This window comes from Erythrolamprus reginae, chromosome 1 (genome assembly GCF_031021105.1).
Source record: "Erythrolamprus reginae isolate rEryReg1 chromosome 1, rEryReg1.hap1, whole genome shotgun sequence".
NCBI classification, from domain to species: domain Eukaryota; kingdom Metazoa; phylum Chordata; class Lepidosauria; order Squamata; family Dipsadidae; genus Erythrolamprus; species Erythrolamprus reginae.
In genome coordinates, this window is record NC_091950.1 from 145,716,680 (window position 1) to 145,732,324 (window position 15,645).

The window sequence follows — 15,645 nt, forward strand, 5'->3', positions numbered from 1 at the left end:
GCGCGCTCGCTCACGTGCGCAGCCTACAGGGAACGGTGGCTGCTGCTACCTGCTTCCTCTTCCTTCCCATGCTGAAGGGCTCCCCTCTTCTCTCGCTTGCTCGCTTTGTAGCTGGCCCCTTTCCTTCACTGTGGTGACCCATCGGTTTGGCTGAAGCCAAGTTGATCCAGCCCGGGTGAGGCGCCCCCTTTTGCCTTTCCGCGGCCAGACACTCCGAGAGGCAACCTTGCACCAGGTGTATGGGAGGCAGCGCGAGGGAGGCACTACAGTGAACTGGTTTATTCCCTCTCCAAGCGCCCAGATAAAGGAAAATGCTTCGTTCGCTCTGGACTGCCAAAGCCTCCCTAGGCACCACTGAAAGGCTCCTCTGACAGCCCAGAAAAGCCCGAGATGGCCAGGATTAAAGGGGGAATGGCAGGAAATTGGCCGCGCCTTCGTGCCGCTCTCAAATTTCCTGGGAAATTTTTCCGGGCTCGGGTTCTTAAGTAGAAAATGTTTCTTAAGAAGAGGCAAAAAAAATCTTGAACACCGGGTTCTTATCTAGAAAAGTTCTTAAGTAGAGGCGTTCTTAGGTAGAGGTACCACTGTACTTTGTTTGGAGCCCAGTTTGATTTGCAATGTATTTAACGGAATTGTTTTTTTACTTTTGTTTGAGAAATACTTACATGCTCTGCCAATATTATAATCTTGATAAAAGTGTTGGTGATGAAGAGTAAGGGAGCAAAGAATCAAGATGGGTAGCATGTATTCTCCTGTTCATCTCCTGTCCATGCTGACATTTTGTTTCAGGTGGTCTGGATGGAATCAACAATGTGAAATGTGATAATATTTGTAGAGTTCAGCATTGTTTAAAAAAAATTGCCAGCAATGCATCTTCCATATGACCTTCTTTGTACAAATTTAGCTAAAATAATCTGAAAATGAAACTTGAATGTTAGAGCAATCCTTGTCATCCTCATCTGAGGAAGGGGTGGTGTACTTTCCCCCCTAAAATATTATTCTGTGTTCAGCTTTCTCCAACCTGATGTTCCAGATAGATCAGACCAAACCAAACCTATGACTCAGAGTTCTCAGTTAGTGTAAGGCTAGAGAAAGTTATTATTTATCATCTGCAAAATTTTGGACTGGGTGAAATCACAGAATTGTTAAAGGAATTGATAGAAGTTTACATTTAGTAAATTTCAATTGTGAAAGTGGCTCTTCTGTCTAAAGTAAAGTGCATCCTCATGTCAAATTATGCCTGGTTTGGATTATGATTTGGTAGCTTTTGTTTTAGGACTGATGTTATCTTGTGTGTGTGTCCCCTTTCTTTATCTTTATAATTAGTTATCCCCATGTTAATGTCACCAACTTCACCTCCAGCTGGAAGGATGGCTTGGCTTTTAACGCTCTTATTCACAAGCACAGGTAAAGATATTCTACAAAGATCTAAGCCATTTTAATTGCTTTTGCTAATAAGTCTAGGTTTGACTAATGACTGGAATACATTACCACACACTTGCTACTGAGGCCTAGTAGCTATTATCTGCTCCTTATGAACTTTGCCTCCCTACTTCCTAAGTCAGATACAAAATTGACCAGTATCACACTCTCCAGTTCTGTTGCTCAGAAATGAGTAGCATGGCTTCTGTAGCCAAAATTGCACAATTTCAGTGGTGGGATTTATTTATTTTTTTACTCCCGGTTCTGTGGGCGTGGCTTGGTGGGAGTCATGTGACTGAATGGGTGTGGCCAACTGGACATCAACTCAATGCCACCGCACCAAGCCATGCCCAAAGAATCAGCAGAAAAGGCACCTTCTGTCCACTTATGTCTCCCCCTCCCCCCTCCATCAAAGTACCTTAAAGGGACACCGCAGTCCAGCTGCCTTCCAAGCAGCTCCGCTGTGATGCCGTCCCTCCAGCACAGCAGCCATTCTCCTGTACAGGTCTGGCAATGGGGTGCATGCAAGCGGCCGGCATGAAGAACAGGGTGGTGATGGCAACGGGGCTTCTCCAGGCCTCTCTTTTGGCCTGTAGATTTTGGCACAAGAAGCCTTCAGCCACCGCCTCTTTGCCAGCCAGTACAGAGCCAACAGCAGTGACTGGAAGTTTCGCATGCTGAAAAAGAGGCAGTGGCTGCAGGCTTCTTGCGCCAAAAACTACGAATCCAGCTGAGGTAAATGGTAAGCAGGTGGCATGCTTACATTTGGTGAGGAGAACTGGTGAGGCATGGAGGCGAGGAAATTAGTTGGGCCATGTGGCAAAGGCAAAATATATACCCCGTGAGTGGGGCAAGTGGACAGGCGGGGAGAGTGGCAAGTGGGCGGGTGGGGAGAGCAGTGGCTGTGCGTGGCCATGGCCAGCCAGAGGTAGTATTTGCCGGTCCAGCAAATCAGTTAAAATTTCTGCTACCAGTTCAGGTGAACCGGTCCAAACCAGCTGAATACCCTGTCTGATCTTCACCCCAAAAACATGAGCTGGGGTGGCGCAGCAGATAGAGTGCTGTACTGCAGGCCACTGAAGCTGACTGTAGATCTGTAAGTCAGCGGTTCAAATCTCATCACCGGCTCAAGGTTGACTCAGCCTTCCATCCTTCCGAGGTGGGTAAAATGAGGACCCGGATTGTGGGGGCAATAGGCTGGCTCTGTTAAGAAGCGCTATTGCTAACATGTTGTAAGCCGCCCTGAGTCGAAGGAGAAGGGCGGCATAAAAATTGAATTGAATTGAATTGAATAAAATAAAATAAAATAAAATAAATAAGTAAGTAAATAATTAAATAAACAAACCAACCAACAAATAAATAAATAAATAAATAAATAATAAACGGACCCCAACGGACTATTGTACAAAACAGGGTGTGGGAAAGGAGGACCCAGGAGTTTGTATGCTGTATGGCAGAAGTCCCCAAACTTGTCAACTTTAAGACTTGTGGACTTCAACTCCCAGAATTCTGTGCTGGCTGAAGAATTCTGGGAGTTGAAGTCCACAAGTCTTAAAGTTGTCAAGTTTGAAGACCCATGCTGTACGGTAACAGATTGACTGACGGTTGCAGAAGATTTTTGATGAAGGGGTATGCAGGCATGGCTGGAACATGCACCAAGGGCACACACCATATTCGATAATTTCAAATTAATTTACCCTAGCAGAGTGGGTACCATATTGTGTTGTTTAAAATACAGAGGTTTTTTTTTCCTCTTTCATTTCTAGGCCTGACCTAATTGACTTTGAGAAACTGAAACACTCAAATGCCAGGCACAATTTGGAACATGCTTTCAGTGTAGCAGAGCGGCAACTTGGTATCACACAACTTCTTGATCCAGAAGGTGAGTGCATGTGGCTCAATGCCTGCTTTTTTAAATTGAGAATTGAGCTGACAGAGCAGAGTTAAGAATTATATAGAATAATGGTTGCAGTAGGTAAGCAATAGGCGCATAATATTTGCCTGTCAAAGTTCATGAAGCAATTCAGTTCAATATAGAAACATGGATGCTTATTTGTTTCTGCAATAGTATATTCTTAAGCTGTCAGGAAAGCCTCCTATATAAGCCCTCTGAAATGAATAATAATAATAATAATAATAATAATAATAATAATAATAATAATAATAATAATAATAATAATAATTATTATTATTTATTGGATTTGTATGCCGCCCCTCTCCGTAGACTCGGGGTGGCTAACAACAATGATAAAAACAACATGTGACAATGAGAACGAGTCAAGTCTCTTTGCCCACTTCAGAGCTTGTTCAAACAGGCATTTGTTTTATTTACAAGGCTTAAAAGCCATTACAATCAAATCAACTCTGAGCAATGTGCAATTTCCCAAGTCTGTAACTTGGGTTAAAAATAGACAAGATAAACAAATAAGTATAACAATCTTGATAAAACAAAACAGAACTGAAAACTATAAATCACAATACAACCAACTCATTGTAAAATATTCACAGCAACCCTGCTTCTGCATTTTTGGTGTATTATTATTCATACTTTTAATTATGATATTTGTGAATTATTTTTGTTAGATTTTAATTTTGCTTGATCTATTTTTTTTTATTTATAAACTGCCTTGAATTTTTATCCTGGGAAGGTGAGATTCAGTATCTGAATAAATACCTCTGATGTGCATAGCCACAAATTATCTACGTTGTATATGCTACAGAATTTTTGTTGAGATAATTCATTCTTTCATTTGCCTTCCATAAATGCATTTCTGTAAAACATTCCATGTCATCAATCTTTTCCCATTCATTCTCTTCACTTAACTTGGAAAATACATAATTTTTTTTTTTTAAATAGTCATAGTTATTTTATTTTTTAAAATGCTTAAAAGGAAATCTGCCCTACGGTATTATGAGAAGCCTATCAGAGGATTGGCTCTGACTCCTTACTGGTGGCTGAGCAACATGCCGGCAGGCACAGCTGTATCCGCCACCAACACTCCCACACTTCCTTTGGCTCTCAGCGGGCTCCTTCCACCCCACCTGGTTTCTTTATCTTCGAAAGCGGAGGGAATCGGCGGAGTTCAGACTTCAAATCTACTCTCATTCATTCCCTACATCTATTTAATCTCCACCCTTTTTCTAAACAAGAAGAAAGAGCGTGGAATAACTCAAACCTTGATCTTTTCATTTCTGCTCAGACTTCCATTCCTCTGAAACTAAAACAAAAGCAAGCAGAGTTACAGGCAGGTGAGGTAGTAATAAGGGAATCTGTTTGTTGGCGGGGTGGGCGTGAGGGAAGGAGGGAGGGAAGAAAAGAGAGCTGGAAGCGACTGAAAAATCCACTCAGCAGAGGAGTGGAATAATATGAGAACAGAAAGGGAGACTGAAGCTAGGAAAGCTAGCACAGAGAGAGCGAAACAAACGAAAAGCAACCTTTGAGAAAAGGACAAGTGTGTGAGTAGCAGGAGTTTGTATAATAATTCTTTTATTTGTTTGTTTGTTTTCGTTTGTTTGTCAAGCGTGTACAAGTAATAAGTATTGGTATTAACATAAACATTAGCAAAGTAGGTACAGGTAAATTAGGCAATAGGACAGTAGGATAGGGACAGTAGGCACTTATATACGCCCCTTACATTAGGGTTGCAGTTGTATAGTATGTCTGAATGAGGGGTGTGCTGCTGCCCGGACTGGGGGGGAACGCAGTGGGGTAGCAAAAATGGAGCTCCACCCCAGAGTACCCAATTTGCACTGAAAGGTGTTGAATGAAAATGCAGGGCGTTCTATGTAAGCCACGCCCACAATCTGGTAGTAAAAATTTTGGTAGCCTTCACTGGTCTGAATATAGGGTTTGTCTGAATATAGTATAATTAGGGTTGCAGTTGTACAGTATGTCTAAATGAAAACACTGGAAAGAGAGATTGGGTTTGAAAATTGTACAGAAAAGCTTTGTGTGTTTGAAGAAAACTATTTTGGAGATTTTTCTATCTGGGAAATAAGGTTATTAATCTTGATTTTCAAATTATTTTATTTATTTATTTATTTATTTATTGGATTTGTATGCCGCCCCTCTCCGTAGACTCGGGGCGGCTAACAACAGCAATAAAAACAGCATGTAAATCCAATATTAAAACAGATAAAAACCCTTACTTCTAAAACCAAACATACATACAAACAAACAAACAAACATACCATGCATAAATTGTAAAGGCCTAGGGGGAAAGAATATCTCAGTTCCCCCATGCCTGACGGCAAAGGTGGTTTTTTAGGAGCTTACGAAAGGCGAGGAGGGTGGGGGCAATTCTAATCTCCGGGGGGAGATGGTTCCAGAGGGTCGGGGCCGCTACAGAGAAGGCACTTCCCCTGGGGCCCGCCAAATGACATTATTTTGTTGACGGGATCCGGAGAAGGCCAACTCTGTGGGACCTAACCGGTCGCTGGGATTCGTGCGGCAGAAGGCGGTCTCGTAGATACCCTGGTCGGATGCCATAATGTATTTCATTTTAATTTAGGCATAATTTATGAAAGTTGTCCAGGCTGTATCTTTGAAATAAGCTTTCTACTCATTAAGTTGGTGTAGTTCACAAACCATGACTTGTTGTTTAATGGGTTGTGTGAACTTTGCTTATTGTAGTTTATTCAGAGTAGCATGGTTAAGCTTACCAGGTCTTCCCACAATCATGTGACTCAACCATGTTGTGATTGTACCCATGTACTTTTTCAAAAATCCAGCTGTATTCATATACTCAAAAAGGTTGATGATACTTCAACACTGTGTAGTTGAACTTCCCAATTCAGTTTAATAGAGGGATCAAATCCAAGCTTTACTGATTTGTAGGTATAATAAAAAAAGAACATTCTTAGGATAGAAAAACTCTCATATTGAATTTATCTACAAATATAAGTAATTATAAGATTAGCAAGATAGAATGTGCACCAAACAGATTCATGATCAGGCATACATTTTTCTAATTCTGTATTCATTGATACTTAATGCTTAAATGCCTGTTACTGCTCAAGCCTCCCGTTTAGTGTCTCAGAGTAATTGTTGCTTTGATGGTGAATCTAGTTTCACAAACAGGTTCTGTTAACAGTTAACGTCAATCTCAGATCCAGTTTTGATGATAATCCTGCCCCCAAAATTAACAACTTCTACTTTGAGTAAGTGTAAATTTGCTTATGACCACAATTGAGCCCCAAATTTTTGTTCTAAGTGAAACCGTTGTTAAGTGAATTTTGCTCAATTTTACAATCTTTCTTGTTGTCAAGTGAATCACTTCAGTGGTTAAGTTGGTAATATAATTTTTAAGTGGATCTGGTGGCCCCATTGACTGCTTGTTAGAAAGTCACAAAAGATGACCACATGACCCCAGGACATTGCAACAACCATAAATATGAGTCAGTTATAAAGCATCAGTTATAAAGCCGCCCCAAGTCTGCGGAGAGGGGCGGCATACAAATCTAATAAATAATAATAATAATAATAACAACAACAACAACAACAATAATAATAATATAATAATAATAATCATCATCATCATCATCTGGATTTTGATCCTGTGGCCAGGAGGATGCTGTAATGGTCATAAATGTGAAAAATAGTCATGTCACTTATTTCAGTGTTGCTAAATGAACTATTATAAGTTGAGGACTACCTGTAATATAGCAACAGCAGTTAGACTTATATACTGCCTCAAAGCAGTTTACAGGGTCAGCATGCTGCTCCCAACAGTACAGTAATGTGGGCTTCTACTTTAACTCTGTTTTAAAACATCGTTGCCATAGATTCACTATAGTTAATAATGTAATCATTTCTACTTTTTTGTTTGTTTATCGGGAACTGCTCTCTATATTATTCTCCTATAAATAAATAATGTTGATGCTAGAAAACAAGTTTTTATTAGCCTAGCTGTACTCCCATGCCTTCTGTTGTTTTTGTACTTGAAATCAGCAAGGTGATCCCATGGTGACCACTGTTAATTGTTCAAAATGGGAAGTATAGTTCAGACCAAAATCTTATCTGCTGTCAAGTTCTGCTTTCAAACAAATAATGTTCTCTTGGAAATTTATTTGCTACTCAGATGTTTTTACGGAGAACCCAGATGAGAAATCCATTATCACTTATGTGGTTGCTTTCTATCACTACTTTTCAAAAATGAAGGTGCTTGCTGTGGAAGGAAAGAGAGTTGGAAAGGTAAGAACATGGTCATATAACTCTTGAGCAACATAATTTTTAATGTTTTATAATAGTTTCGTGACATTCATTCTGTTACCTAAACAAAGGTAGATGTTAAGAAATCACTACCAGGCTGATTCATGGCTGTTTTGTAGCCCATGTCTGTTTTCATGATATACTTCCAGAACTGCATTGTTGTTTTTTAAAACCTGTATAATATTTTTAGAAGCCTGGGCAATAGTATTGCTGTGGTCATTATCCGTATAGCCCTTATTTGGAAAATTAGCTGCCTTGTTTGACCATTTTCAATCTCTACCAGGTTATATTATAGTGCATGGACTTATTTGTTTGTTGGTATATTTTTATCCATTTTAATTATTTTTTACTTTTTACTACATTGGTTCAATGTCTAGAAGCCAGGTTACATTGTAATGCTATGGACTTTATGTATGTATGTATGTATGTATGTATGTATGTATGTATGTATGTATGTACCGTATTTTTCTGAGTATAAGACCCATTTTTTTCCTCCCTAAAAGAGGCTTATAATTTGGGCACCTCTTATACTCTGAAAGTACCCCCCCCCCCCAGCCCTAGCCAGGTGCTAATGATCTTCCCAGCTTTTATCTTGCAGGTTTTTTCTTTCTTTCTCTCTGCCAAAACTGTTTTCCAAGCCCTAAGTCTTTGCAGGGTTTTTTTCATTGCTCTAACTTGCTCCAAATAAATTTCTTTCCAGCCCTAACCAGGTGCTAACAATGTTCCCAGCTCTTACCAGCTTACAAGCTCTTTCTTTGTTTCTCTCTGCAAAGAATGTTTTCCAAGCCCTAAGTCTTTGCAGAGTTTTTTTCATTGCTCTAACTTGCTCCAAATAAGTTTCTTTCCAGCCCTAACCAGGTGCTAACAATGTTCCCAGCTCTTACTGGCTTACAAGCTCTTTTTTTGTTTCTCTCTGCAAAGAATGTTTTCCAAGCCCTAAGTCTTTGCAGGGTTTTTTCCATTGCTCTACTTGTTCTGAGTATTTCTTTCCAGGTGCTAATGGTGTTCCCACCTCTTACTGGCTTGCAAGCTCTTTCATTGTTACTCTCTCCGAATAAAGTTTTTTTTAAGCCCTAACCAGGAGATAAAATAATGTGCTAGCTAAGGACACTAGCCAGATGAATACCTGGTAAGCAGATTATTTTCCCTATTTTCCTCCCCCCAAAACTAAGGTGCGTCTTATACTCCGGTGTGTCTTATACTCCGAAAAATATGGTATATATGTATGGATGTATCTCATCTTTATTGTTTTTGCAACTAACTCAAGACTTCATTGGTTCCTACTCAGCAATATGCAGCAGGAGGCTGAAGCAATTGAATCTGCACAGGGTTAGAAGGTGAACGACCCATAATTTGGGAAATTATAGGAAATATCTCAATTGAACTACAGGGATACCACATACGGAAAGTCTGCCTTATAGAATGTGTTCCTATGTTTGTATATAAATTAATGTGCAAATGTATGAACATTCTTGTTCAGCCACTCAACATTTGATGCGATGCTGCCAGTGTGAAAGCTGCCAAAGATTTCCTTTTACAGCCTTACAGCCGGTGGTTCTTAATCTGGCTTGACACCCTTGCGTGCCCTGCAGAATTTCTAATGTGATGAAGTCAGACTTGTTGACACTGTGGAAAATTTCCGTCTGCAGGATCTGGAAGTTCATAAAGGTCTTACCTAACATATTTTCAGCAGCAGCAGCAGCCACAGCAGATGCCAAGTGAGCCTCAGTGTGAATTGTTTGGGGTTTTTTTTTAATTCCTCCTTCAGGTAATGGACCATGCAATGGAGACTGAGAAGATGATTGATAAATACAGCGGATTGGCTTCAGACCTGCTGATGTGGATAGAACAGACCATTGCCAATCTCAACAGCCGCAAGTTTGCTAATTCTCTGGCAGGCGTACAGCAGCAGCTCCAGTACTTCAGCACCTATCGCACAGTAGAAAAACCACTCAAGTAAGCACCTTCACCTGGAAGAAAGTGGCTTTTCTTTTTCTGAGAGGCAGGGAAAGATATGTGCATTACCACCTGTCTTCATCGTGACTCATTTGGCTGTGATCTGAGGCTTTCAGAAGTGTTGGTTATTAGCACATCACATTGACTATGATGTAGTGAATAAAAGGGAGGAGAGTGAAGGAGAAAAAGGATATCTTGCAGGTTTGCAGGCCCCCCCCCCTCTTTTTTCAAATCGAATGAATTTGGAAAACGCAAATCAGATGCAATAAATTGTCTGATTTAATATTTCTAGATAATGAATGGAAAAGGTCTCTTCCATTCCCTCCAAAGATGTTAAGTAACGATTTGTGAACCAAATGACGCCAAATGTTAGTTTCTTCCAAAAGTAAAATGTGTAGAAAGATGCAGCTTTAGAAATAGAACCTTTAGGTTGTAGATACATTACACAGAGTAAGTCTGATACATACGTAGATAATAAATAAACTCCATTGAATAGTTTAAGAGCTAATTCTTAGTATATATTCATAGAAACATAGAAGTCTGACGGCAGAAAAAGACCTCATGGTCCATCTAGTCTGCCCTTATACTATTTTCTGTATTTTATCTTAGGATGGATATATGTTTATCCCAGGCATGTTTAAATTCAGTTACAGTGGATTTATCTACCACATCTGCTGGAAGTTTGTTCCAAGGATCTACTACTCTTTCAGTAAAATAATATTTTCTCATGTTGCTTTTGATCTTTCCCCCAACTAACTTCAGATTGTGTCCCCTTGTTCTTGTGTTCACTTTCCTATTAAAAACACTTCCCTCCTGGACCTTATTTAACCCTTTAATATATTTAAATGTTTCGATCATGTCCCCCCTTTTCCTTCTGTCCTCCAGACTATACAGATTGAGTTCATTAAGTCTTTCCTGATACGTTTTATGCTTAAGACCTTCCACCATTCTTGTAGCCCGTCTTTGGACCCGTTCAATTTTGTCAATATCTTTTTGTAGGTGAGGTCTCCAGAACTGAACACAGTATTCCAAATGTGGTCTCACCAGCATTCTATATAGCGGGATCATAATCTCCCTCTTCCTGCTTGTTATACCTCTAGCTATGCAGCCAAGCATCCTACTTGCTTTCCCTACCGCCTGACTGCACTGTTCACCCATTTTGAGACTGTCAGAAATCACTACCCCTAAATCCTTTTCTTTTGAAGTATTTGCCAACACTGAACTGCCAATACAATACTCAGATTGAGGATTCCTTTTCCCCAAGTGCATTATTTTACATTTGGAAACATTAAACTGCAGTTTCCATTGCTTAGACCATTTATCTAGTAAAGCTAATTCGTGGAATTGTCCTAAATACCCCTGTATTTGTACTACCCACCTGGATTAGTAGTAGTGAGATGTTCCCAAATTTTCAAGTGGAAGATGACGATGACGATGACTATTATTATTATTCCTATTACTATTATTACTATTATTATTATTACTATTATTATTATTATTATTATTATTATTATTATTATTATATAATAACAATAATAACAATAAAACCAACTCCCCCCAGAGATTAGAATTGCCCCCACCCTCCTTGCCTTTCATAAGCTCCTTAAAACCCACCTCTGCCGTCAGGCATGGGAGAACTGAGATATTCTTTCCCCCTAGGCCTTTACAATTTATGCATGGTATGTTTGTATGTATGTTTGGTTTTACAAATAAGGATTTTTTAATTGTTTTAGTATTAGTTTTTAGTATTGGATTTACATGATGTTTTCTACTATTGTTGTTAGCCGCCCCGAGTCTACGGAGAGGGGCGGCATACAAATCCTAATAATAATAATAATAATAATAATAATAATAATAATAATAATAATAATAATACTGCACCTCTCCAATGACTCGGGGCGGCTTATAGCATATAAAAAGGACAATACAAAATATCTGAAATCCAATATTAAAACTAACAATCTGAAACCCCAGTTTAATTTTTTAAAAACCCAGTCACTTCTAACAAACCAAACATACATTCCATTCATTGGCAGGGGCTGATGACTAATGTCCCCAGGCCTGTCGGCAAAAGTGTGTCTTCAGACTCTTGCGGAAGACAAGGAGGGTGGGGGCACTACGAATATCTGGGGGGAGCTGATTCCAGAGGGCCGGAACTCCCACAGAGAAGGCTCTTCCCCTAGGCCCTGCCAAGCAGCATCGTCTAGTTGACGGGACCTGGAGAAGGCCAACTTTGTAGACCTAACTGGTCGCTGAGGTTCATGTGGCAGAAGGCAGTCCCTTAAGTAATCTGGTCCTATGCCATATAGTGCTTTATAGGTCATAACCAACACTTAGGCATCTAACACTCAGATCTTAAGCACACTAATGCCTAAGTGCCTGCTACTGCTCAAGCCTCCCATTTAGAGTCAGAAATCAATTGTTGCTGTGATGGTGGATCTACTTTTACAAACTGTTTCCATTAGCACTGCTTTTGACAAAAAAACAATAGCAATACTCTAATCTCTGCATCTCTTTACACTGAAAAGAAATATGCTCTACCATCTAATGTCTCTCCACATAACGGCATCCCCACAAGGGAGGAAGTAATCCTTGACTTATGATCACAATTGGGACCAGAATTTCTGTTGCTAAGTGAGATGGTTGTTAAGTGAATTGTGCCTGATTTTACAACCTTTTAAAATCATGGTTGAAGCGAATCACTGCAGTTGTTAAGTGAATCATGAGGTTGTTAAGCAAAACCAGCTTCCCCCATTGACTGCTTGTTGGAAGCCGACTAGAAAGATCACAAATGGTGATGACATGACACTGGAATGTTGCAGTCATCATACTGATTGCCAATCACAACCTGAATTTTTATCATGTGACTATGAGGTTGCTACAACAGTCTTGAATGCGAGGATCTGCTATAAGTTTATTTTTTAATGGCATTTTAACTTTGAATGGTTGTTGAAGAAATGGTTGTAAGTTGAGGTCTACCTATATTTCTAACATAGCTGACTGAAAGGTAGATTCCCAAAAAAACCATTTGGGTTTGTTTGTTTGTTTGTTTGTTTATTAATTAATTAATTAATTAATTAATTAATTAATTAATTAATTAATTAGATTTGTATGCCGCCCCTCTCCGGAGACTCGGGGCGGCTAACAGCAACAATAAAGCAGTGTACAATAGTAGTCTGATGTTAGAAACAATTAAAAACCCATTAATATAAAAAACCAAACATACATACATACATACCATGCATAGAATTGTAAAGGCCTAGGGGGAAGAGGGTCTCAATTCCCCCATGCCTGACGGCAGAGGTGGGTTTTAAGCACCTTACGAAAGGCAAGGAGGGTGGGGGCAATTCTAATCTTTGGGGGGAGTTGGTTCCAGAGGGCCTGGGCCGCCACAGAGAAGGCTCTTCCCCTGGGTCCCGCCAAGCAACATTCTTTAGTTGATGGGACCTGGAGAAGATCCACTCTGTGGGACCTAACTGGTCGCTGGGATTCGTGCAGCAGAAGGCGGTCCCTGAGATAATGTGGTCCGGTGCCATGAAGGGCTTTATAGGTCATAACCAACACTTTGAATTGTGATCGGAAACTGACCGGCAACCAATGCAGACTGCGGAATGTTGGTGTAACATGGGCATATTTGGTGCCATGGGTTCCTAAAAGCAAAGGAAAGCCAATGTATTTTTCCTTTTGTGAAATGAAGAAAATGACGTGAAAAGAAATTGTGACAAATGCAGATTATTCTGAATGCTTAATAATGCTATTTTTCTGAGATTCCTCCTTCTGCAAATTATGAAACGTACAGTTAGAGGCTTTCTATGCCGCAGATTAACTATTTCAGTATGGAACAAGAAGCATGATCTAATTACTGCTTATTCCCTTTCCTACTAAAGAACTGATCAAAAATTCTGTCTGAGTTTCTGTAGATTTGGATTTCAGCCAGTGCCTCTAAAGGGATTGAATTCCAGTATTTTAAAGCCAGCTTTTTTATCTCCTTTCTTACCATTATATAAGTTGCAATGTCCACCTTAAACACTAATTAGCCCATGAAAAGATACTTCCATGTATAGCATTACTTTTTAATTATTTTGTTGAGAACATGATTCAAAAAAATTACTTCAATGACTGGGTTGCATGCATTATATCACTCTTCTTTGAGATCTTATAAACTCTAAAGATGTTTTCTTATATTTGTCCTAGATTTCAAGAGAAGGGGAACTTAGAAGTTCTGCTTTTTACCATCCAGTCCAGAATGCGAGCAAACAACCAGAAAGTGTATACGCCTCATGAAGGAAAACTCGTGTCTGACATCAACAGGGTATCTAAAACACAGCCTTTTAATTCAGCTTTAATCAATTTCTCTCTCTTTCTTAATTCTTAGTTTGAGGGTTGGAAAAGTGGGAAGGCCATTTGTTTACATGTAAAAAAATACAGGTTCAGTCTTGAATCTTATGTAGCAGGCCAAGAAAAGTTCTGAATTGTAAAAGAGTACAAATACCACACTCAATCGTGTTCTAATTTCATTCTGTATATGTCCTTTAAGAAAATTGTAAATGGCAGATTGGGAAAAATATTGTGCAGTTATGGAAAAATGAGTGTTAAATAGACTTACACTTATCTAATAGTTACAGAAGCCTCTGCAGTTTATTTAGAGTGTATTCTTATTTGCACAGGCCTGGAAGAAGTTGGAAAAGGCAGAGCATGAGCGGGAACTAGCCCTGAGAAATGAGCTTATAAGGCAGGAGAAGCTGGAGCAGCTTGCCCGACGCTTTGATCGCAAGGCTGCAATGCGAGAGACCTGGCTTAGTGAAAATCAACGCCTTGTGGCACAGGTAACTATCTGGGGACTTTGCAAGGTGTGTAATTCTACTTCCTGAAAAGCCTTCTGCAGATATAGTATTTAATCCGAAGCCAGGTTGTACATTTGTTTTGATTTTTGGTATCGATAATAAATAATTTATTTTAAGATTTTTTTAAAAATAGAAATACAAAATGCGAATGAAGCTTGTCATTTGGGGAATACTATCTCTTACATGCAAAACAGTTTGTGGCCTGAGCCATGTGCAAATTTTGTGTATTTGTGAGCAAACATCTCCCATTGAATAATATGTATATGTGTCAAGTATATACTGTACCCAGAATATCCCATGTAGCCAATATCTAATACAGTGATCCCTCTATTATTGCGAGGGTTCCGTTCCAAGACCCCTCGCGATAATCGATTTTTCGCGATGTAGGGTTGCGGAAGTAAAAACACCATCTGCGCATGCACACCCTTTTTCTATGGCCGCGCATGCGTAGATGGTGGAGTTTGCGTTCCCCGCCGCCCACGCAAAGGGGAAACCCCAATTCGGCTCCTCGCTGCTGCTGCGCTACCGAGCAGATCAGCTGCTGGGCGGCCGAAGGAACCTTCCCTGGGTCTTCCCGGCCGCCCACGCAAAGGGGAAACCCCGGCTCCTCGCTGATGCCCGCCGCTCGCCCGCCCGCCAGCAAGAGGGGGAAGACCCAGGGAAGGTTCAGCAGCAGCAGCGAGCAGACGAAGATCGGGGTTTCCCAGCCGCCCACGCAAAGGGGAAACCCCGGCTCCTCGCTGATGCCCCCGCTCGCCCGCCCGCCGCCCGCCAGCAAGAGGGGGAGAGATAGAGAAAGAGAGAGAAGGAAAGAAAGAGATGAGAGAGGGAGGAAGAGAGTGTGAGAGAGGAAGAAGCAAGAGAGAGAAAGAGAGAGAGAAAGAAAGATGAGAAAGGAAGGAAGAGAGTGACGTCACCGGGTGGAAAAATCACGATATAGCGTTTCGCGAAGATCGAGATCGCGAAACTCGAGGGATCACTGTATATAAAGTAAAATGATTTTTCACAAGCTTTTGCAAGGCATTTTCTGAATGAGGGGGAAAGTTGGTGGAAGTTAAATGAAAGATAAATCCAGAAATAGGGGAAAACTTAAAATTCTCCACTGCATCTGGAAGGAGAGTCCAACATGGGTAATTCACCAATCTTATTGGTAGAGACTGAGTTAATTTAAATATTTAAATATGAGGTAGTCACCGCCCCTTAGCAGCCCCC

The 15,645-nt window shown here is 40.3% G+C and overlaps 1 protein-coding gene across 5 annotated transcripts in view; it reads left to right on the forward strand.

Annotated features, from left to right (window-relative positions):
• Positions 1–15,645, forward strand: part of SPTB (spectrin beta, erythrocytic) — a 150,971-nt gene that overhangs the window by 62,971 nt on the left and 72,355 nt on the right. For 4 of the 5 annotated variants that reach the window (XM_070728312.1, XM_070728320.1, XM_070728334.1 and 1 more), the window contains 6 exons: positions 1,327–1,407; positions 3,189–3,304; positions 7,503–7,615; positions 9,402–9,589; positions 13,784–13,901; positions 14,257–14,415. In XM_070728312.1, coding sequence (XP_070584413.1) covers positions 1,327–1,407; positions 3,189–3,304; positions 7,503–7,615; positions 9,402–9,589; positions 13,784–13,901; positions 14,257–14,415 — 775 coding nt within the window. Of the gene's footprint in view, positions 1–1,326; positions 1,408–3,188; positions 3,305–4,385; positions 4,672–7,502; positions 7,616–9,401; positions 9,590–13,783; positions 13,902–14,256; positions 14,416–15,645 lie in introns of those variants that run through there. The other variant, XM_070728342.1, reaches the window with a different exon arrangement.